Source organism: Equus quagga, chromosome 2, assembly GCF_021613505.1.
Source record: "Equus quagga isolate Etosha38 chromosome 2, UCLA_HA_Equagga_1.0, whole genome shotgun sequence".
Taxonomy (NCBI): domain Eukaryota; kingdom Metazoa; phylum Chordata; class Mammalia; order Perissodactyla; family Equidae; genus Equus; species Equus quagga.
In genome coordinates, this window is record NC_060268.1 from 50773107 (window position 1) to 50796300 (window position 23194).

The window sequence follows — 23194 nt, forward strand, 5'->3', positions numbered from 1 at the left end:
CTCGGTGAGAAATATACACATGACACAATTCTGGCCCAAGAGACATGAATCAAAGTCTCCTGGGGGAACTTTCGGAAAAGGGTTCTTCCCTTTTTAAAGGAGACAGGTGGGGAAAACCTCTCCCTTTTCTGCCTCTGGACATCATTGTGTGAGGCTGTGACATTTGGAACTGCTGCGAGCATCTTGTGACCACGGCTAGAAAGCCACGAGAATCCCAGAGAGGCTGGGTCCCACGTGACTCTGTTCAGTCACCACCCTTCCTCTGTGTATACTGCTTGCGATTAGAGAGAATAAATGAGCTCACTGTTTAAGCCAATATTAGTTGTTATTTCAAGTCTGTTATCTGAAACTGAAAGCATCCTAAATGACATGCTTCCTCAGAGGGGCCTTCCCTAAATCCTATAGATTCAGGGATCCCCCTAAATTCCCTAATATGCCCCTGATATTCACTCCCTAGCATCTGGTGTCTTCCCTTTCCTAACGCTCAGCACAGCGGCAATTATTTTGAGAAATTTGTTCAGAGGGGTCCACAGTAGTGATCGGCTTCGATGAGGGTAGGGACTGTGGCCAGCTCATTAACAAGCATTAGCAAAGTGCCTGGAAAACAAGTATAGAAAAATATTACAACAATTTTTTGTATGGCGGAGGTGGAGAAGTATAAATATGTGGATAAAATACACAGGAAAAATACTAGAGGATCACATAATCAGTAATGGTTTTATGGAGATTAAATTATGGCTAATTTTTATTTCTCTTTATAAAAATACCATGTACAAGTTACATTGTTTCTGTAACATACTACAAATATACACACAAACATATACACATCATGTAAATAGAATATGATGAGTGTGAACACTAAAGATACAAACTAAGCATGACAGGAACACAGGGAATGGAGTGGAGGTAGAGCTGTCTTTCTCAGATGTTCATGCACTACGCTTATGTACAGAGTGCGTAACCTGTACCCAGCACTTCACATGTCAGATTCTTTTCCCTCCTGTAACCTGCCTCCCTTCATCCCATCTGAGCAACTATAAGTGTACGTTTAACCATAATTTGCTACTGAGCCCTGACTTCAATTTGGAGTTTCCTCTGTTTGTTAATCTACCAATAACAGTTCTCCACAAAAAATTTTTTTGAACTTCACATTTTCTCAAAGATATAAACCTACCTTCAACTTCTGACCACAATTTCCATTTGGCTATATGCCCAACAACCAAGTTTTTACTGTAATATATAATCTCAATAGATATGTTTATGTGAATACACCCAGTTGAAGACATTTTGTGCTATGTGTAATAATACAAATGACAAAGACGAAAATGGGAGACCACACATAATAATGTCCTTTGTACAGTCATAAATCACTATGTGTTTTCAGTTTTTTCTAGTTGTGATGAATTAGCATTGATTTGCACAAATTTATCTAGTTACCCTTGCAATATATTTGCAAAATTTCTGATTAAAATAAATGTGCAGCCTGTGATCCCAGAGTAAAGTAATGCTGGCTAGAATATTTGGTAATACCGAAACTATGGTAAAAGAGACAATGAGTAAAAGACAGTAGAGTCAAGAGCCTGGTTTATCATTTACACATGGCCTTCTTTCTTATTTTTGTGGTAACATCTCTAATCCCAAATTAGTACCAACTTTCAAGCATCCTATCTAAGAGGAAATCAAGATTATAAAAAAGAATGAGAAGACTTTAAACAATTTTAATTTTTAAAATCTTAATTATAATTTTAATTCCTCTAACAGATATCCACATATTCTATCCCTACTCATACTGGTTTTGACATATTTTAGGCTTTTAAGAGATTTATCCATTTTAGCTAAGTTGTTAAAATTATTGACATAAAGTTGTCCCTAATAATACCCTATGTTTTTAATGTCTGTATGATGTTCCTTTCATTTCTGATAGTTGCCATTTGAATTCTCTCTCTCTCACTTGGGCTAGCTATGGTATATCAATTTCATTAATCTTTTCAAAGAACCACCTTTGGTTTCATTTATTTTCTCTACTTTTCATCCATTTCTATTTCATTGATTTCCACTCTTACTTCCTTCCCTCTACTTTTTTTTTTTTGCTTAAGGTAGAAACTTAGATCATTGATTTTTACATCTTTTTTCTTTTATATATAAGCATTTAAAGGTGTAAATTTCTCTCGAAGCACTGAATTAACTCATCTCATATTTTAATATGTTATGATTTAATCATCAATCAGTTAAAACATTTTCTAATTTTCCTCATGATTTCTTTTTTGATCCATGGCTTATTTTCAAGCATGCTGCTTAATTTCCAAATATGTGTGGATTTTCCAAATATATTTGTCTTACTGAATTCTCTTAAGTTTGTTGTAGTCAGAGAACATATTCTGTTGACTTTCAAACATTTTAAACATAATCAGGCTTCTTGTATGGCCCAACACATGGTCTACCTTGCTGAATGTTCCATGGGCATATAAAAAGAATGTATATTCTTCAGGTATTAGATGTAGTATTCCATACATGCCAAACAGGTTAAGTCGATTGACAGCATTGCTCAAATCTTTTATGTACTTGCTTTTTTCGTCTAGTTTTATCAATTATTGAGAGAGTAGTGATAAAATCTGCAACTATTCTGGATTTCTTTATTTTTCTATTTAGTTCTGTCAGTTTTTGCTTTGTAATTTTGAAGCTCTTTCATTAAGTGCCTACACATTTAGGATCGTATGTCTTCTTGATGAATAAGCCCTTTTATGACCACGAAATGTCTCTCTTTATGTCTACTAATACTCTTTGTCCTGAGGTCTACTTCATCTAATGTTAATACAGCTATATCAGGGTTTTGTTTTGTTTGGCTTGGTTTGGTTCCTTGTTTTCATGGTATATCTTTGTCTGTACTTTTACTTTTAACCTGTCTATGTCTTGATACTCAGCGTCTCTTGTAAATAGCCTATAGTAGTTGATTCTTGCTTTTTTTTTTTTTAGCAATTATTGAGATATTTGGCTTTATAACTATAATCTTTCTATTTCTTTTCTATTTGTCTTTATTCCTCTTTTCTTCCCTTCTGTCTTCAAAAAAATTATTGAGTATTTCTTCATATTCCACTTTATTTCCTTTATTGGACTTTTACCCACAATTTTCTGTTTTAATTCTTAGTGGCTGCTCCAAGAATTACAATATGAGGTACTTGGATCTCTTTCAAGAGAAGCTGCTGTGAGGAGCATAGTTGACTGACAGCCCCCAGCTAACAATGCACATATGAACCTACCCACTGTGTTCTCCTTTCTTGCTCCCAGTAAAAGACTAGGCACAATGGGGATGCTAGAGCTCAGCCATTCTTGCCCAGCACTGGACTTTCCTAACAACCTCCCAGATGACCTTTGATGGGAGACTCCCCATCAGCCTTGATGAGACTTTCTCAGAACTGTGCTGCAGTGAGAGGCTCTTCCCATCCAATCCCTTCTCCCCTCTCCTTGCATAGGAGTTTGGACTGCATCATGATGAGGAGGTTCTCCCCATCTGTGCATCCTCCCTGTTTGACCTTCACAGGTGCTCCCCAATAAACCTCTTACATAGCTAATCCCATCTTGGTGTCTGTTTTTTAGAGGACCCACACCAACAGAGACGGTATGGGTAGTGGAGTTTGTGGAACAGCCCACACTCATCAGGCTGGCAAGGAGCTGCCCTTCCGGAGCAGAATGTGGGGCACATACAGTTCTCGGCACAAGGTGGTGGCCCAATTCCTAAAGATTTCTCCAGCGGTGTCTGGGGAAATGTCCTAACAGAGGGGAACACCCTTACCAGTGTGATACTTGAAAGATGTGGGGAGAATAATGTCTACAGGGACAACGGAGTTAGCTAGTTACTACTATACTGTATTGATGACTTATAGAAAGATAATGAGAAAATGAGGGCAGTTAACATACAGCTAAGGGTTAAATATGAGAGGCACAGGGCCTCTTTGGTAGCTTATAAAGAGGACACAACCGAGTAGACTCAGATAGAGTTGACAGGGTTGCAGAGCTCCAGAGACATTTAAATGCTCAGCCACTGCAAGTCTCTGTTAAAGTCAGGGCCTTGGCTGGGAAAACCCGGGATCCTGATGTTTGGGATAGGAGGATCTGGGTGGATGCTCCTGAGGATTTTGGCTCCGCAGTCCCCTGAACCTCACAGAGCTTGCACAGTACAGCAGCCCAGCCCTCTGTGGCAAGAGCTAGCACTTCCCTTATGCGGTAGACACTGCAGAGGCTTCTCCCGAACGAAGGAAAGGGTTCTCTCTTCAGGAGTTGCCCCCACTTCTCTGCTGGCTATGAAGATAATAACTAGTGTTAAATCCCGCATAACCCTGCTGGGCGTGATAGAGAATGAGAGATTACATTCTGAAGATGCTTCAAGAATTAAACAGCATGTAAATGCAAATAAAAACCACAATGAGATACCACTTCTCACCCACTAGTAGGGCTATAATAAAACAGACAGGAAATAACAAGTATTGGCAAGGATGTGAAGAAATCAGAACGCTCATACACTGTTGGAGGGAATGTAAGATGGTACAGCCACTTTGGAAAACAGTTTGGCAGTTCCTCATATGACCTGGCAATTCCACTCCCAGGCATATACCCAAGAAAAATGAAAATATATGGTCACACAAAAACTTGTACACAACTGTTCACGGCACAAGTATTCATAATAGTTAAAAAGTCTAAACAACACAGATGTCCATCAACTGATGCATGGCTAAATAAAGTGTGGTATATCCATACAATGGAATATTATTTGGCAATAAAAAGAAATGAAGTACTGATACGTGCTACAATATGATTAAACTTTGAAAACATTATGCTAAGTGAAAGAAGCTAGACACAAAGGACCACGTACCGTATGATACCATTTATATGAAATGTCCAAAATAGGCAAATCTAAGAGACAGAAAGTAGACTGGTAGTTGCATGGAGGGGGGACCGGTATTGTGGGGAAAAATGGGGAGTGACAGCTAGTAGGTATGAAGTTTCTTTTTGGAGTGATGAAAATGTTCTAAAATTGATTTTGGTGATGGTTGCACAACTCTGTAAATATACAAAAACCACTGAATTGTACACTTTGAGAGGGTGAATTGTATGTTATGTGAATTATATCCCAAAAAAGCTGTTAAAAAAATAAACAAAACCAACAAAAATATTGCAACCCAGTGGGAATGTCAGAGATTAGTACCACCACTAAAGACCTATAGGATACAAGGCTGGTTCCTATCATATGTTCATATAATTCTCCAGTCTGTCCTTGCAGAAACCAGACAGACCCCGAAGAATGACTATACATACAAGCACACCCAAGTCACCCGTTGGTTCCTGGACACAAGGATACAAGGAGTCCAGAGTGCCCTGGCTCTCTCTCAGTAGACTGTGGTTCGATGGGGCCCTTGCTATGTCCGCTGCAAAGAGTGTACTCCATTTGGGGACTTGGAGAGCTAACTCAGCAGAGCCCAGAGTTGCCGAGATGGGAAGCACATAGTCCTTCAGTGGGTCTTCAGCAATGATGGTGAGTGGGGCCACTCCTACTTCTACTCCTTTGTTCCTGGACCTGTATACACTTTCTGTTGCAAACACAGCCTCATAACTGAGGTCTCTGATTTAATGAATAGACTGGCACCCCATCTTTGCAGAGCATTGCCTCCATATTGGTGGCTCAGTTGTGCCTTCAGTAGGCCATTCCAGGGCTCTATGAGATTGCCTCCTTCTAGAAGGTGTGGTAGGTGATGTGACCAATGGATCCCATAGTCATGGGCTCATTCCTGCACCTCCTTCTCTGTGAAGTGGGTCCCCTGGAAGGATGAAATGTAGTGTGGATTTCCATCCCTATGGAACATGCATTCTGTAAGCCACCAGATAGCTGTGCTAGCTGAAGTTCTGCAGGCACAAAAGGCAAACACATACCCGGAAGAAGTATCTCCCCCTGTGAGGACAAATTACTGGCCTTTCAGAATGGAAGAGGCCCAATTTAGTAAACTTACCATGAAATTGCTATGGTCATGAGAGTTAATGGTCTGCAGTTTTATTTCCTTATTAAGTCTTTGTGTCGTTTTGGTATCAGGGCAATGCTGGCCTCATGAATGAACTGGGACATGTTCCTTCCTCTTCTATTTTTGATAAGACATTGTATAGAACTGGAATTACTTATTCCTCAAATGTGTGGTAGAACTCAACAGTGGAACCATCTGGGCCTGAAGTTTTCCTTGTTGAAAAGTTTTTAACTTCAAATGCAATTTTTTAAGAGATAAGGGACTTTCCAGGTAATTTATTTCTTCTTAAAGTTTTGCTAGTAAATGTCTTTAAAGGAATTAGTCCATTTCATCTAAGTTATTGAATTTACGGGCAGAGAGTCATTCCTAGTATCCCTTATTATCCATTTAATGTCTGTAGGTTCTATAGTGATGTTACTTTCTAGATAAGATGGAAGCTTAGATTAATGTTTCCAGACCTTTCTAATATAAGCATTTAATGCTATATACTTCCCTTCAAGCAGTGGTTTAGCTGCATCCTAAAAATTTTGACGTTGTATTTTTATTTCATCCTGTTAAAATATTTTATTTCCCTTGAGAATTTGACCCATGGGTTATTTAGAAGTATGTTTAACTATAAAATATTTGAGGATTTTTTCAGATATCTTTGTGTTACTGATTCCTACTTTAATTCCATTATAGTCAGAGCCTATACTGGAATATAGTACTGGAGTACTATATTCTGGAGTACTATACTGGAGTATAGTACATATACTTTGCATGATTTCTATTTTTTTTTAAATTGTTAAAGTTTGGCTTTTGGCTCAGCTTACTCGTAAGCCATGTACAATTGAAGAGACCATGTATTCTGCTGTTGCTGAGGTGGAGGGTCTATAAATGTCAATTAGGTAAAATTGATCTGATAGTGTTGTCTAGGACTTCTATATCTTTATGGAGTTTTCTTAGTCTGCCTGTTATACCAGTAACTGAGAGAAGAGTTCTGAACTCTCCAAATACAATTGTTTATTTGCCTATTTCTCCTTTCAGTTCTATTATTGATAGCTTTGTATATTTTCAAGCATTGTTTTTAGGTGCATACACAGAATTGTTATGATTTCTTGATGAATTTGCTCTCTGTTTTTTGTTTCTGTTACTGGCTTTTTGGCTATAACTCTATATTATTTTTTTGAGGAAGGTTAGCCCTGACCCAACATCCGCCACCAATCCTCCTCTTTTTGTTGAGGAAGATCAACCCTGAGCTAACATCTATACCCATCTTCCTCTACTTTATATGTGGGACGCCTGCCACAGCATGGCTTGAGGAGTGGTGCATAGGTCCGTGCCTGGGATCTGAACTGGAGAACCCTGGGCTGCCAAAGTGGAGTATGTGAACTAAAACACTGTGCCACTAGGCAAGCCCACTGTATATTATTTTTTAGTGGTTGCACTAGGGATTACAATATACATAACTTTTCATGGTCTACTTAAAGTTATTAAACCACTTGAAGTAAGATGTAGAAGCCTTATAAACAAATAGGTTGCCTTACCCTCACTCTTTTACATTATGGTTGTAATATGCATTACACATACATAAATTGAAAAATCCCACTGATATTATAATTTTTGCTTTCAATAGCCATACATATTTTAAAGAACTTACGAGGAAAAAACCCAGTCTATTATAATTACAGATATTTACTATTTCTATTGCTTTTCCTTAAATTCTGAAGTCTTAAATTTCCCTCTGATATAATTTACCATTAGTCTAAATAATTTCTTTTAGCATTTCCTTTAGAGTGGGTTGGCATGCAGTAAATTCTCTTATTTTTCTTCAGCTTAGAATACCTTATTATACTGTCATTCCTGAAAGATATTTTTGTTAGATACAGAACTCTGAGTTGAAAGTTCTTCCTTTTTTTTGTTTTTGTTTGTTTGCTTGTTTTTAAAGATGGGCACCTGAGCTAACAACTGTTGCCAATCTTTTTTTTTTTGCTTTATCTCCCCAAACCCCCCTGGTACATAGTTGCATATCCTAGTTGCGTGTCCTTCTAGTTGTGTCATGTGGGACACTGTCTCAACGTGGCCTGACGAGCAGTGCCATGTCCGCGCCCAGGATCTGAACTGGGGAAACCCTGGGCCGCCACAGCAGAGCATGTGGACTTAACCACTCGGCCATGGGGCTGGCCCCTGAAAGTTCTTTCTTTTTTGGTATCTTAATTATGCTGTTTCATTATAGTTTCTGATGAGAAATCCATAGTTACCTGAAGCATTGTTCCCCTATAAATAATGTATTATTTTCCCTGGCAGCTTTCAAGATTCCTTTTTTATCTTTGGTTTCATCAGTTTGATTAAGATGTGTCTGAGCATGGTTTTCTTTGCATTTACTATATTTGGGTTTCACTGAATTTCATTAATCTGTAAATAGATATCTTTCACCAAATTTGGGATATTTTTGGCCAATAGTTCTTCAAATATTTTTCTCCCCTAATGTCTTTTTCCTCTCTGAGACTTCAATGACCCAAATATTAGACTCTTTTAATATTATCCACAGGTCCCTCAGGCTCTACTAATTTTCCTTCAAATTCCATTTTCTGTTCTTCAGATTAGATAATTTCTACTGATCTATCTTTAAGTTCATTTTTCACTATTCTTTTCACTATTATCTCCATTCTGTTATTGAGCTCATCCAGTGATGTTTTAAATTTTGGATATTATATTCTTAAGTTCTATTTCTATTTCATTCCTCTTTATAGTTTCTGTTTGTCTGCTGAGAATGTCCACTTTCCCATTTGTTTCAAGAGTGTTTACCATTATGTCATAGAGCATGGTTATAAAAGTTATAATAGATGCTTTAAAGGATTTTACTAATAATTTCAATGTCTGGATCATCCTGAGATTGGCATCTGTTGATTATCTTTTCTTTTGAGAATTGGTCATATTTTCATGGTTTGTTGTATGTGAAATAATTCTGGATACATTTTGAATATTATGTTGTGGGTTTGCTAAAATCTGGGTCTAGATCCTGCTAAAATCCTTAATATATTTGCTCCAGCTTTAGAGTTGTTTACAGCATCAGGTTAAGTTCAAAGCCCTATCAATGCATCATGTCTAAAGTTAGAAGTATTGATTTTTTTTAACTCTTGAAAAAAATAACAATAATATAAATAGCTAAATACCTGTTTAATATGATAAATAATAAAAAGCTATGTTTAATGGAGAAAGGCTAGATGTATTCCCATTAAAATTTGGAACAAGACAAACATTCATCCTTATTATGGCTAAAAATTATTTGACATGTGCAAGCCAAAGATATTAAAAGAGAGAAAAGAGTAAGAGGTACAAAAAACCTCCAATACATTGAACACATATATTTCTAAGAAAAAACACAATAAAATTAGTAAAACAATAATAAAAGTGTAAATAAATAAAAAACTCAACCACTTGAGAATTTTTAAAACTCTTTCCTAAGCAATACTTATGCCAAAGAAGCAATCAAAACCAGAGGTTATCAAATCTGGAATTTATTCTAGTGAAAGTAAACCAGAAATTTAGTTTCATTTTCCTCCAAATGACTACCCAGTCAACTCAATACCATTTCCTCAAGAGACTAAAATTTCCAAACTGATTACAAAAGCTGTTTTTATGCCATATTAAATAGAGTGGGGGAGATCCTTCTCTGAACGAGAAAAACCAGAAGCACTCTAGTTGGTACTGTTGGCTGGATCTTCAGCAATAGCTTCTCAGACATTTGCTTCAACATTTTTTTTCCTTCCACTTATTAAAACAAAACAAGGAGCCAGCCCGGTGGCACAACGGTTAAGCTCCTGCACTCTGCTTTGGCGGCCTGGGGTTCGCCGGCTCAGACCTCGGGCACAGACTTACGCACCGCTTATCAAGCCATGCTGTGGCAGGTGTCTCACATATAAAATAGAAGAAGATGGACAGAGATGTTAGCTCAGGGCCAATCTTCCTCAGCAAAAATGGGAGGATTGGTGGCAGATGTTAGCTCAGGGCTAATCATCCTCAAACAAAACAAAAAAACTTCAAATGTGAAATACAGAGGAGGGGCTTCTGTTTTCCTGACTGAAATCAAGTGTGGCACCATAGAAGACTCCAGATAGGCTGGTGTTTCGGGAATGGTCGTCCACGTCAAATGCTGCTAAGAGCAAGATTAAGATGAGATTAGATGAACATAGCAATGTGGAGGTCACTGGTGACCTCAAGAAGAGCAGTTTCATTTGAGGGATGCTATGTGACTTTGATTAGAGTGGGTTAAGGAATGTACTGGAGAAGGAGAAATGATGGGGGCAGGATATTGGTTATTCGGGTAAACAGAGAAAAGAGTCAACAGCTAAAGTGGAATATGAAGTCAAGGAAGAATGTTTTCAATATGGAATGTACAAATGGGTATAATCCAGCAGAGAAGGGGAGATGACTGATATGTCTCTCTACCACTGCTGGTAAGCTGTTGATTCTGGCATCAGTAAGGACTCTGACAGACAGGTACAAGGAGATGTTGTCAGTCTGATGGCCCTCCTGAGAAGCCTGAAATAACTGCTGATTATAGTTTGCTCCTATGGTGTAGTGAGGTGTGGTGAGGGGAAAGGCAGGAATACAAATGAAGGGTATATAAGAAGAAATGCATTCAGTTATTGATAGTAACTCATCATTTCTTGCCTGGATCAGTTTATTTAATAAATGACTGGGGAGACACAAATATTGCATTGTCTTTAAGGGAAAACACCAAAATCTGATAAATTGGATTAAGACTATTATACAGTCTTTAAATCAGTTTTGCATACTAGAATAATTCCAGGTTTTAGCTCTTCATTACCTTACCTTTATGTTTTTCATAAGATAAATGGTTCCAGGACCATGTCACCACAGGGATACCTGGACTTAACTCTTTCTAAAGTTTTAAAAATCTAGGCAAATTCTTATAAGTTACATTTTAGAATATTATGTGAGAACTTTTAATTCTAACCTATTGATAAAAAAAATTATTTTTGCAGTTTTAATGAAATAAAATGCATACTTACTCTGAATAATATTTCTTCATTCCATTTTGGATTCAAAGTCTAAAAGAAAATAAACATAGTATAACTAATTTTTTAACATTTTGTCATATAAAAATAAACCAGTGTATTTAAAAAATTTTTAATAATGCTAAGTCTAACCTTTTTGATGGTTTTCGTTTGCACACTTGTAAAAATTCCACTCATTGGGTCATATAACGTCACTCTCACATAGGGATCACTGTTAAAATTAAAAAAAAATTTAATTGTTGCTTATTCCCAAACCCAGCTAACTCAAACTATAAAAGTCACAGAATTTTCCTTGTTAACAATTTCTACAATTATTTCCTATACTTAAAAGTAAGGGTTCCTTCGGCAAGGAAGGGTAATTATAGTAATTTTTGCATCTTGTTAAAAAGCTAAAGTACCATGTTAGTGAAATAGGCAAAGAATTAGAACTAAAACCTTTTAATCACAACTTAATGATTTCCAACCTTTTTAGATGTTTGAAATTTTGTTTGATTTTCATTCTACTATTTCTTTTTTTGAGTTAGGATGGTTAATTCAATGACTGTCTACACTAGCTTTATAGGACCCTGGGTGATTCGAAGTTATCTCATGGGTGTAATCTCTTTTTACAAAATAAAGGCAAAGTGTTTTCAGTTCAAAATAACTGTGTATCATGTAACCCCTTCTACAAACAGACACGTAGAAGGAAAATCTTGTGATATTTAGGTTTGCAAAGCAAAAGACTTTAGACACTTTACTTGTCCACAGTCACATTTCTCCCATCTCCCTTGAGTATCCCAAGTTCTCACCATTCTCCACCACCAACTCCCTTCCTCTCATTTCCTCATACAAACTTACTTCTTACTTTGAAAAAAAATCGAAGCCATAGGACTACTCCCAACATACTGGTATTTATCAGAACCCATTTTTACCCCTAACTTCAGTGATTCAGGTGTTGCACCCCCAGTGTGGGGCCAATCCCCTTGTCCAGTTTCTTCCCGCCTCCTCTGCAACCTTGCATCATCTATTTTCACTTCTCTTTTATACCTTCAGCTTTTCTTTTGACCTAGGTTTTTCTAGTCATATAAATATATTTTCAAATTCCCTCCTCCTTAACTCTTCCTCTCTCCTCCAGAAAAGCAAACTAGATTTTTTTTCTTCCCATCTTAGTCAAACTTTTCAACAGAATAATCCATATTAATAATAATAAAAACTACAATAACAATTAATACTTATTTAGCAATTACTCTGTGTCAGGCACTGTTCTAAGTAGTTTACACGTATTAACTCTCTGAATCCTGATAACCATCTGTAAGGTAGATACTATTATTATCTCTATTTCGTACAGAGAGATAAGTCAATTCATTGCAGATCATACAGCTAGTAAATGGAAAAGCCACGACTGGAACTCTAGCACCTGGCTCCAGAGGCCATGCTCTTAACCACCAGAGCATACCACCTCCTTCATGTCTTCAACTCCCATTCATCTTTAAAACTCTCCAATATGGTTTGCCCCTCCTCCCTTCAGACCCATTCGTCTGAAAATGCTCTTGAAGAGTCACAAATCTTGCTAAAACAATCAACACTTTCTAGGTAGTTATTTCGTTGGTCCTCTATATTTGATACTACTGACCATTTTCTCTTCGAAACGCATCTCGTTTAGCTTTCACGACACAACTCCCTTCTGGTTCTCCTTATACTACTCTACTTGTTCCCTGTTAGTTTTGTTCTTAGGCTCCTCTTCTACCATCTGCCAGTTAAATACTGAGATTCCCTAAAGTGTTGCCCCTGGTATTTTGTTCTCTCTACATTTTCCCTTCACAAGCTCATCTATGGTTTTAACAATAACTATATACTCTTGAATAGAAATGTAAAATGTAAATGTAAATATTCATATATATACCCCTGACCTCATCACCCAGGTATATACGTCCACCTGGATAGTCCACAGACAATGTCTGTTCAAGAGTTTTGTCCATTTTGAATTGGCCTTTTAATCATATTGTTATTGAATTGTAAGAGGTCTTTATATATCGTGGATTAAAGGCCTCTGCATAATAAAGATATACGTTTTGAAAATATTTTCTCCCAATCTGTGGCTTGCCTTTTCATTTTCTTAACTGTGTTTTTCAAACAACAACTGTTTTTAATTCTGATGAAGTTCCCTTCAACATTTTTCTTTCTTTTATGTTTCATACTTTTTGAGTCCCATTCAAGAAATCTTATGTAACCCAATAAAGAAACAACTTTCTCCTATGTGTTCTTCTGGAAATTTTATAATATTAGCTCTTATTAATTTTCTATATGATGTGCAGTAAAGAACCAGGTTTATTTTGTTCCATACAGATAACCAGTTATTCCAGTACCATGTACTGAAAAGACTATCTTTTCTCTTGAACTACCTTAACACTTTTTTCCAAAAAGCAACTGACCATATATATGTGTATATGTGTGTGTGTGTATTCATATACTCTATTTCATTGAACAATATATCTATCCTTATGCCAATGAAAGTCTGTCTTGATTTCTATAGCTCTATAGTAAGTCTTGAAATTAGGTAGCACAAGTTCCCCAATTTTGTTCTTTTTCTAAATTGTTTTGATTATTCTATGTCCTTTGATTTTGCATAAAAATATTAGACCAAGCTTATCAATTTCTCTAAAAAAGCATGCTGGGATTTTGATTAGGACTGTGCCAAATCTAATCAAGTTAGAGAGAAATACCATTCTAACAATCCTGAATCTTCCAATCCATGAACATGGTATATTTATCCATTGATTTAGATATTCAATTTCCCTCAGCAGTGTTTTGCAGTTTTTGGTATACAGTTCTTGCAAATCTTTTGTTAAATTTTTTTCTAAGTTTTTTATTTTTACGCTATTGTGAAAGAAGATTTTTAAAATTTGTTTCCCAGTTGTTCACTGATAGGATATAAAAATATAAGTGGGACATTGACTTTGTATTTGTGGCCTTGTATCCTAGTTCTAGCAACTTTCTTGTAGGTTCTTTGGGGTTTTCTATGTACGTGATGATATTGTCTGCAAACAGATAGTTTTCTTCCTTTTTAGTGTGTATTTCTTTTATTTCTTTTCCTTGCCATATCACACGGCTAGGATATTCAGTACAGTGTTGAACTGAACATGAAAACAGATAATTTTGTCTTATTCCTGAGTTTAAGTAGAAAGCATTCAGACTGTCACCAGTGAGAAGGATGTTAGCTATTGGTCTGTTCACAGATAACTTTAATTAGGTTTAGAAGATTCCCATCTGTCCCTAGTTTGCTAAGAGCTTCTATCATGAATAGGTGTTGAATTCTGTCAGATGCTTTTTCTGCTTCTACTGAAATGATCATGTCTTTTTCTTTTATTCTATTCATATGGTGAATTACACCGATTAATTTTCAGATGTTAAACCAATCTTGCATTTTATTCTTAGTTTACTGAGAGTTTTTATCATGAATGGATGTTGGATTTTGTCAAATGCACTTTCTATACCTATTGAAATGATCGTGCATTTTTTTCTGTACTATATTAATAAGGTGAATTACATTGATTGATTTTTTTAAAAAATGTTGAACAAATCTTGCATTCACAGGAAAAATCCCACCTAGTCATGTATTGCTATCTATTGGTCAATATAGGGATATTCAAGTTTTCTATTTCTTCTTTGATTAATTTTGGTAATTTCTATCTTTCACAGATTTTGTCTACTTCATTTAAGTTGTGCACAATTCTTTATAGGGGCATGAGGTTGTGCACAATGTTCCCTTTTCATCTTTTTCATTCCCATAGGCTCTATGGCAATGCCCTTGGCTTTTATGCCCATTATGGTAATTTGTGCCCTTTACTCTTTTGCTCTTGATCAGTCTAGCTGAAGTTTAAAAATTTTATTGATATCCTCAAGGAATAAACTTTTGATTTCAATGACTTTTTCTACATTGTCCATTTTCTGTTTCTTTAATTTCTGCCCTTATCTTTATTATTTTCTTCCTTCTACTTACTTTGGAATTAATTTACTCTTCTGTTTCTAATTTCTTAAGATCAAAACTCAAATCATTCACTTAGATCTTGTTCCATTTCTAAGTTAAGCATTTTAAAACTACAAATTTTCCTCTAAATATTACTTCAGCTGCAGCCCACAAATTTTGATATTGCTATACTTTAATTTTCATTCAGTTCAAAATGTTTTCTAATTTATCTTGTAATTTCTTCTTTGACCTATAGATTATTTAGAATGGTACTGTTTTACTTTAAAATATTTGGGGTTTTTCTAGATCTCTTAATGTTACTGGTTTCTAACTTAACTCCATTGTAATTACAGAACATTCTCTACATAATTTGAATCTTTTCAAAATTCCAGAGACTTGTCTTATGACCCTATACATGGTCTATGTTGGTGAATATACCCTATGCACTTGAAAAGAATGCTTATTTTTCAGTTGTTTGATTTACTGTTTTATGGCCCAGTATATTATGGGAGACAGACTATAGGGTAGCTCCTTTTATCCCCAGCTCCTAATGTTCATGTCTTTTGTGTTCCCCTCCTCTTAAATGTGAGAAGGACTATATATTCTAACCGATACATAAAGTGACAAAATGTATGTGGTTACATTACAAAAGATTGTAACTCATCTTGCTAGGAGACTCTCTCTCCTTTGCTAGCTGTGAAGAAGCAAGCTGCTAGTTTGTGAGTTGCCATATGAAGAAGGCCGTGTGGTAAGAAGCTTAAGGTGCCCTCTGGCTGACAGTCAGCAAGAAACTGAAGCCCTCAGTCTGGCAGCTTGCAATGAACTAAATGCTGCCAACAACCACATCAGCTCAGAAGTGGATCCTTCCCCAAATAAGCCTCGATAAGACCACATTCAATGGCCAATACCTGCTTGCAGCTTTTCAAGATCCTGAAGCAGAGGACCAGTTAAACTATGCAGGAACTTCTGCTCACAGAAACTAGGAGATAATAAATGTAACTTCTTTTAAGATGCTAAGTTTGTGGTAATTATAGTTGTGCAGCAATAGATAAGTAACACATGTATGGGCTGTGCTGGTGAATGTACCATGTGCACTTGAGAACAAGTGAACACCTGGAGGTATTAGGAATAGTGTTCTCTAGGTCAAAGTTCATAATATTGTCCATCTTTATGTTTTTGCTGATTTTTTTACCTAGTTGTTTTATCAAATTGCTGAGAGAGAGGCATTAATGTCTCCAACTTTGACTGTGGAATTTTTTTATTTCTCCCTTTAATTCTGTCAAGTTTTGCTTTATATATTTTCAAGTTCTGTTAGCAGGCACATACAAATTTATGACTGTTATATCTTCCTGAGGAATTTATTTTTCTATTGTTATGAAACATCTGGAAATACTTTTTTGTGCTGAAATCTGTTTTATCAGATATTAATATATCTACTTTAGTCTTTTTATGGTTACTCTTTGAATGCTATATTTCTTTGCATCCATTTTCTTTCAGCTTAGCTGTGTCTTTATACTTTAAGTGCATCTTTTAGGAGAGCAGGTAGTTGGGTCTTGTTTTTCAATCCATTCTAATAACCTCTGCCTCATATTGACGTTAGTTCATTAATGTTTAATGTCATTATTAATGTGATTGGATTTAGGTCTACTAATCTTTTATTTGTTTTCTATTCTTTCCTTTCCTCTTTCTTGTTTTAAATCTCTTATTCTTCCTTTCCTGGCCTTTTGCTTAATTATTTTATTTTTTCAAGAATTCATTTTAAAATTTCTATTTTACCTATAATTCTTATTTTTTAGCGGTTTATCTAGGTATTAGACCCTTAATTTTTTTATTCCACTTACATTTAACATTGTGTCACTCTACTAAATAGGTTCGTAACCCACACTTATCCCAGTCCTTTATGCTACAGTTGTGATATGTATTCCACCTACATGATATAAATCCTACAAGACAATGGTATAAGTTGTGATTTAAACAGGTGTATGTTTAAAAAGTTATGATGAAAACAGCAAAAAAGTCTTTTGTATGTTCCCAGATATTTACCATTTCTGACGCTCTTTATTCCTTTCTGAGGATCTGAGTTTCCATCTGGTATCTATTCTCTTTAACTAGAAGAACTTCCTTTAGCTTTTCTTATAGTGCAGGTCAGCCAATGACAAAGTCTCATAGTTTTCCTTTATCTGAAAATGTCGTTATTTTGTCATCATCTTGAAGGATATTTTCACTGAATATAGAATTCTGGATTGACCGTTATTATTACTCTATTGTTCCATTTTCTTCTGGCCACCATAGTTTCTGGTGAGAAGTCAGGCCTTAATTGTAATTACCTTATATGTAATTTGTCATTTTCTTTTCTTTCTTCTGTCAGGATTTTTCTTTATATTTGGTTTTCAACAGTTTGACTACTATGTGCCTCAGTATGTTCTTCTCAGTGTTTATCTCGCTTGGTGTTGTTTTGATACTATAAATTTGTGTCTTTCATCAAATTTGGAAAAAATCTGGCTATTTCTTAAAAAAAAGTTTTCCCACATTCTTTTTCTCTCCTCTATTATTAGGACATTAATTACATGTATGTTAGACTGATATTATCTAACAAGTCCCTGAGGCCCCGTTCATTTTTAAAATTTTCAATTTTTGTCTTTCTTATCTTCCAAATGGAAAACAGTTTCTATTGCTCTATCGTTTAAGTTCAGTTAATTTTCCTCTTCACTTTCAGTCTACTATTAATTCCATCTGAGAAGTCTAATTTCAAATATTGTCTTTTTCAGTTGTAGAATTTTCATATTTTATGGTTTCTATTTCATTCCTGAGATTTCCAATCTTTTGCTTTATTATGAACATATTTTCTTTTCTCTACTGAGAATGCGTTCCATTTTCCTGGTTCTTTATAGATCATACAATTTTGGGTTATATCCTGGACATTATAAATGTTAAGTTGTGGAGACTCTGGATTCTGCAATTTTTCTCTGATGAGTATTTGTTTGTTTTATTCTATCACACAATTAATTATTAGGACAAACCCCACAAACCCTGTTTCTTTGGCAGAAACTCTGACCGCTGTTCAGCTCTTCTGACTTTTAGCTGAGTTGCTTTGAAACTGCTGTCATACATGTGAGTCAAACTCAGCAAGAGAAGTCAGGAGACATAGTTTGGGAATTTCCTAACCAGTTCTTTCTCTTCCAGAATCCCCACCACTGCCACGTCTTCTTCAGATTAAGAAATCTTCTTCAGGGATTCCCAAGCTATGAAGACTACAATTTCTCCATGTTCTGATTCCACGTGGCTGCAGGCTAATTCATAAAATCGGGAACTCAGTGTAACTCCCGCCTCCAAACATAGACTTCCCAGTAGACTCTCCCGCTCTGTTCACTCTCTGCTTCCTTCAAGTTGCTGCTTTTTGTATTACGTTCAGAGTTTATGGTTGTTATCTGCTCCAGGATTAGTCTGTTAGAATTTTACTAATTCTCCGAGGCAGAACTCAATAATGTATAACTACCACTCTGAGTTGTACCTTCGCCTAATTTCATAAATTGAGTAATTCAGATATCAAGGAATTTAGTAAACCACCAGCTGGAAATATTATTTCACCTCACATAGCAGTTTACTAATAATATTATTCAATTTTTCATCTAACCAAATTTTAGAAAAACTTTAACAAGTGCAAAGTTTTAAAATTACAACCCAACTTGATATACTTACCTAGATCCCAAGATATCCTTCTTGGCAAGGCCTATCCCAGCTATAACTTTCACCCTCACAATTCGGGAATTTTCCTAAAAACAAAAATTTATATTTTATTTTCATGTACTTTATAACTTACTTAAGGAACATATCTTTAAATACATATATCAAATAAAGTAATCAGGATATTAAAATTAATTGGAAGAATCTTTTTCAGGAATTAATTTAATTAAAAGCTATATAAAAGAAAATGAAAACTACATTGTTATTTGTAATGACTTGATTATCTACAAAGAAAAGCCAAAGAAACGAGAGTCAAATTATTACACTGAGTAAAAATTTATCATTACTTCCAAGAAAATCTAAAGCCAAATTATTGGAACTAACGTAAATTTATCATTGTTGCTATTTACACAGTAACACAAAATCAAGAGGTCATAATCCTTTGTAGTATCTATTTAGAATAGTAATCTTTTTTTTTTTTGAGGAAGATTAGCCCTGAGCTAACTACTGCCAGTCCTCCTCTTTTTCGCTGAGAAAGCCTGGCCCTGAGCTAACATCCGTGCCCATCTTCCTATACTTTATATGTGGGACGCCTACCACAGCATGGCGTGCCAAGCAGTGCCATGTCCACACCCGAGATCCGAACCGGTGAACCCTGGGCTGCTGAGAAGCGGAATGTGCGAACTTAACCGCTGCACCACTGGGCGGGCCCCTAGAATAGTAATTATTTTAAAAATCCCATTCAACAGACTATACATTAAAAGGATAATGTATTGACACTGTAATGTATAAAATACTAAATTTCTTGGGTATCAAAATAGTATTATGAGGTTTTATATGAGTGTCTTAGTTTTAAAAATAAATATTTACTATACTAAATATATAAGAATTTAGGAATAAAGTGTGATAAAGTCTGCAACTTATTATTAAATGGTTCAACAAATAAAAAGTTGAACATGAGTGTATGTTTGTTTGTATGGAAATAAAGGGAATAAGCAAAATGTTACCAATTTGTGGATCTAGCTGATGGTTAACCAGGTGTTCATTATACTACTCTTTACTATCCTGTAGATTTGAAAGTGTTCAACATAAAAAGGTGGGTAAGAAAATACTATAAAATAGAGTGCATTTAATAAAAATTTGCAAGTAAGTAAAACTGTTACAGAGGAACAAAATTAATAACAAATGTCAAAAACCTTTATGGATAAAATTTTAAAATAATTGAAGAAAATAAATAACACAAATAAATGAAGAAATCCACTGTGTTCTTGGATGGAAATATTCAATGTTATTGTCTGATTTCTCCAAAGTAACCTATGAATTCAATATAATTCCAATTTCCCTCCTCCAATGTTTTTGTAGATCCTAATAAATGGTTTAAAATTCATAGGGAAGAGTAAAAATGAGTAAAGAAGTAGAAAATAACATTTCATCACTATCTTTTTTTTAATTATTTTTTATTTTTTCCTTTTTCTCCTCAAAGCCCCCCAGTACATAGTTGTATATTCTTAGTTGCGGGTCCTTCTAGTTGTGGCATGTGGGATGCCACCTCAGCGTGGCTTGATGAGTGGTGCCATGTCCATGCCCAGGATTCGAACCAACGAAACACTGGGCCGCCACAGCAGAGTGCACAAACTTAACCACTCAGCCACAGGACCAGCCCCCCCTTTTATTTTTTGATCACTATCTTATACTATATACATAAACAAATTCCAGATATATTAAGGTGTAAAAGTAAAAAAGAAAACTTTAGAAACTTCATAAGATATTTTAGAATATTTCTATGACATTGGGGTAGAAAAGGCTTAAAGAAATACAAATGCTAATGGGAAAGTTGTTAGATTTGACACTAAAATTATCTATCTTTTGTATGAGAAAAGATGCCATGAGCAAAATGAAAAGATAAGGGGACAGACAGGGAGGAAGTATCTAAAATATGCACCATTGACAAATTATGATTATCCAGAATATACAAAGAACTCCTGGAAACCAATAAGTGAAATACAAACAACCTAAGAAATCATAGAGAATGGCCAATAAACACATAAAAAGATCTTCAATCTTGCCAGTAATCAGGGAGAACACTAATGTACTGTTGGTTGGAGTACAAATTGAAGAAACATTTTGAAGAACAATTTGTCTATATCCACTAAAATTCTAGATCAATAACCCAGGAATTCCACTTTTAGATATATCCTCTAGCTAAACTATCACTCATGTACACAAGTACATGAGAATTCACAGAATTCAGTATTCACAGAAGCATTTATAAGATCAACAAACATAAAATAAAAGTTGCCCAACAGACAGAAACCTGAATCTATTATAAAATTATTCCATTGGCAAGTAGCAGGTCATATTCCCCTTTGAGGAGAGGTATGAGTGGGAGAAAATATTCATGAGTATTTATTTCAATCTCTTCCATTTCTAAATACTTACAACCACCCTCATTCCTGGAGGTTTCTGTGAACAAATATGGTAACTGAAATATTCTATCAGCTCCAAAACTCAGATGATAAATTCAGATAACACAAAAATCCTTGACTAGAGATGCTAGATAAAATATAACTTTCTTACATCATCAAATAAAACTACATATACAGCTGATCTTGCAAGACAGAAGGGAAATCCTCAGGTATCAGAAATAAAGATAGAACTGAAAACCAGAAGGGAAAATATGTAAATGGAAAATTGAAATTTTCTGAGGGGATGGATTCCCAAAAATCTGAAGAGATTTACAGATTACCCTTTTTTCTTGGAAAGTCACAGAATAAATAGGTCAATTCTATTGGCCCTAACAGCCAAATTCTCACTACGCCAGTTGACTGGAAAATGGCTGTACTTTAACAGATAGGTACTAATCTCCAAGACTGAATTCTGAAAATTAGGAATTTTTTTGTGATGACTTAATTAATAAATGCAAAAACAAACAAATGCAAAAGTGGTAAAGTGGAATCAAAAGTGCCCTCAGCAAATAACATTATTTGATAATCTTATCTTTTCCAAACACAGGCAAGTGTTTATAATTTGTATATAAATGTAATTGAGGAAAGAGATTATCATACCCCTCTAAAAAAGTTCATCCATATTTGTGGAGTCTCTACTGAAACTATCCCCCAAGAATCTTCTGGAGAAAAATGTAACAAACATTAATTAAAAACAATGCCAGAGAAAGATAAATTACAGTCACAGACACATTTAACTTTTAAATTTTCTCCTTGAATTTTCCACCACAAAAGTCAGAACCAGTTATTTTAGATGCTGTGGTTAATTGATGTGAGGCTATATTGATTTAAGATTCTTTCATAAAGTTAACTAAGAAATTCCATTTATTTTTATACTTGGATTTATTTAACTTTGATAAATTTATGCAATTTATTATAAACTATAAAAATAAGTAATTTGACAATTTATTATAAATTGTCAAAACTGGTGTTTTCCATCATATCCGTAAGCAGAGATCATATCTCACATCATCTTTGAAAATGAAGGAGAAGAGCATAAATGCTGCAACTAAAGGCCAAACTCTTCAATAATTTTAGAATCATGTTACTAAAAGTACTATTAACATAAACCTGGATAGTGCTCAAATAGGTAAAAAAGAAACAAAAATTAAACATCTTTTCCTCAACAAAAATGGGGACGTCATCCTCAAACAGACCTCAGCTCTTTACTAAAGCTTGAATTTTCCCCTTCCACTCAGAAGAGAGCTTTACTGAGTTTTGAAAGTGAAACAGAAAAGTTGCAAATTGTAGGCAAAGATATGTGGTCTTCCTCAATGACAGAGAGCAACAAAATGGTAATATGTTATCTATGCAGGCGGCTTCAGTAATTAAAAGCAGCTTTCCAGGGCTAAGATTTTTCTCCACAATTCATGGAAACAGCTACTAACTGCTCCTTAATCTTCTGTCAACCCCTTCCAGAAAAAAACAGGAATAGGCAATGCAGAGCTTTAGGTCTTTCCATCTCTCACAGGTTTGGGGAAAATTTTTGTTACTCTCTTCATCCTTCTGTTGCCCACACCACCCCCCACCCCAACACAGTCTACTTTTTAAAAGATATACCTTGGGTTTACCTTTTTTTTTTTTTTAAACACATACTTTTTTTTTTGGTGAGGAAGATTGGCCTGAGCTAACATCTGTTGCAAACTTCCTCTTTTTTTTCCCTCCCCAAAGCCCCAGTGCATAGCTGTATATCCTAGTTGTAAGTCCTTCTAGTTCTTCTCTGTGGGACGCTGCCACAGCCTGGCTTGATGAGTGGTGTATAGGTCTATGACCAGGATCTGACCTGGCAAACCCCGGGCGAAAGTGAAGCACATGAACTTAACCAATATGCGACTGGGCGGCCCCCTAGGTTTACTCATCTCTGAGTTTTTATAGAAGGCGGTTCCCCCTGCCTGGGATATTCTTCCCCATCCCCTACCCTTTCATTGTTAAAGTCATATATTATATGAGCAGATTCCTTTAAAGCCATTTAAAATGTAATTATTAATATTATTTAATGACAGAAAATCATAAAGTTAACTAGAAAAA

At 35.4% G+C, this 23194-nt stretch overlaps 1 protein-coding gene across 1 annotated transcript in view; it reads right to left on the reverse strand.

Moving 5' to 3' along the window:
• The window catches only part of NEDD4 (NEDD4 E3 ubiquitin protein ligase), a 120029-nt gene that overhangs the window by 82732 nt on the left and 14103 nt on the right, over window positions 1–23194 (reverse strand). Inside the window, exons 2-4 of the mRNA XM_046653935.1 lie at window positions 18678–18751; window positions 11165–11243; window positions 11027–11065 (exon numbers count right to left, since the gene is read on the reverse strand). Of these exons, the coding sequence (XP_046509891.1) occupies window positions 11027–11065; window positions 11165–11243; window positions 18678–18751 (192 nt within the window). The remainder of the gene's footprint in view (window positions 1–11026; window positions 11066–11164; window positions 11244–18677; window positions 18752–23194) is intronic.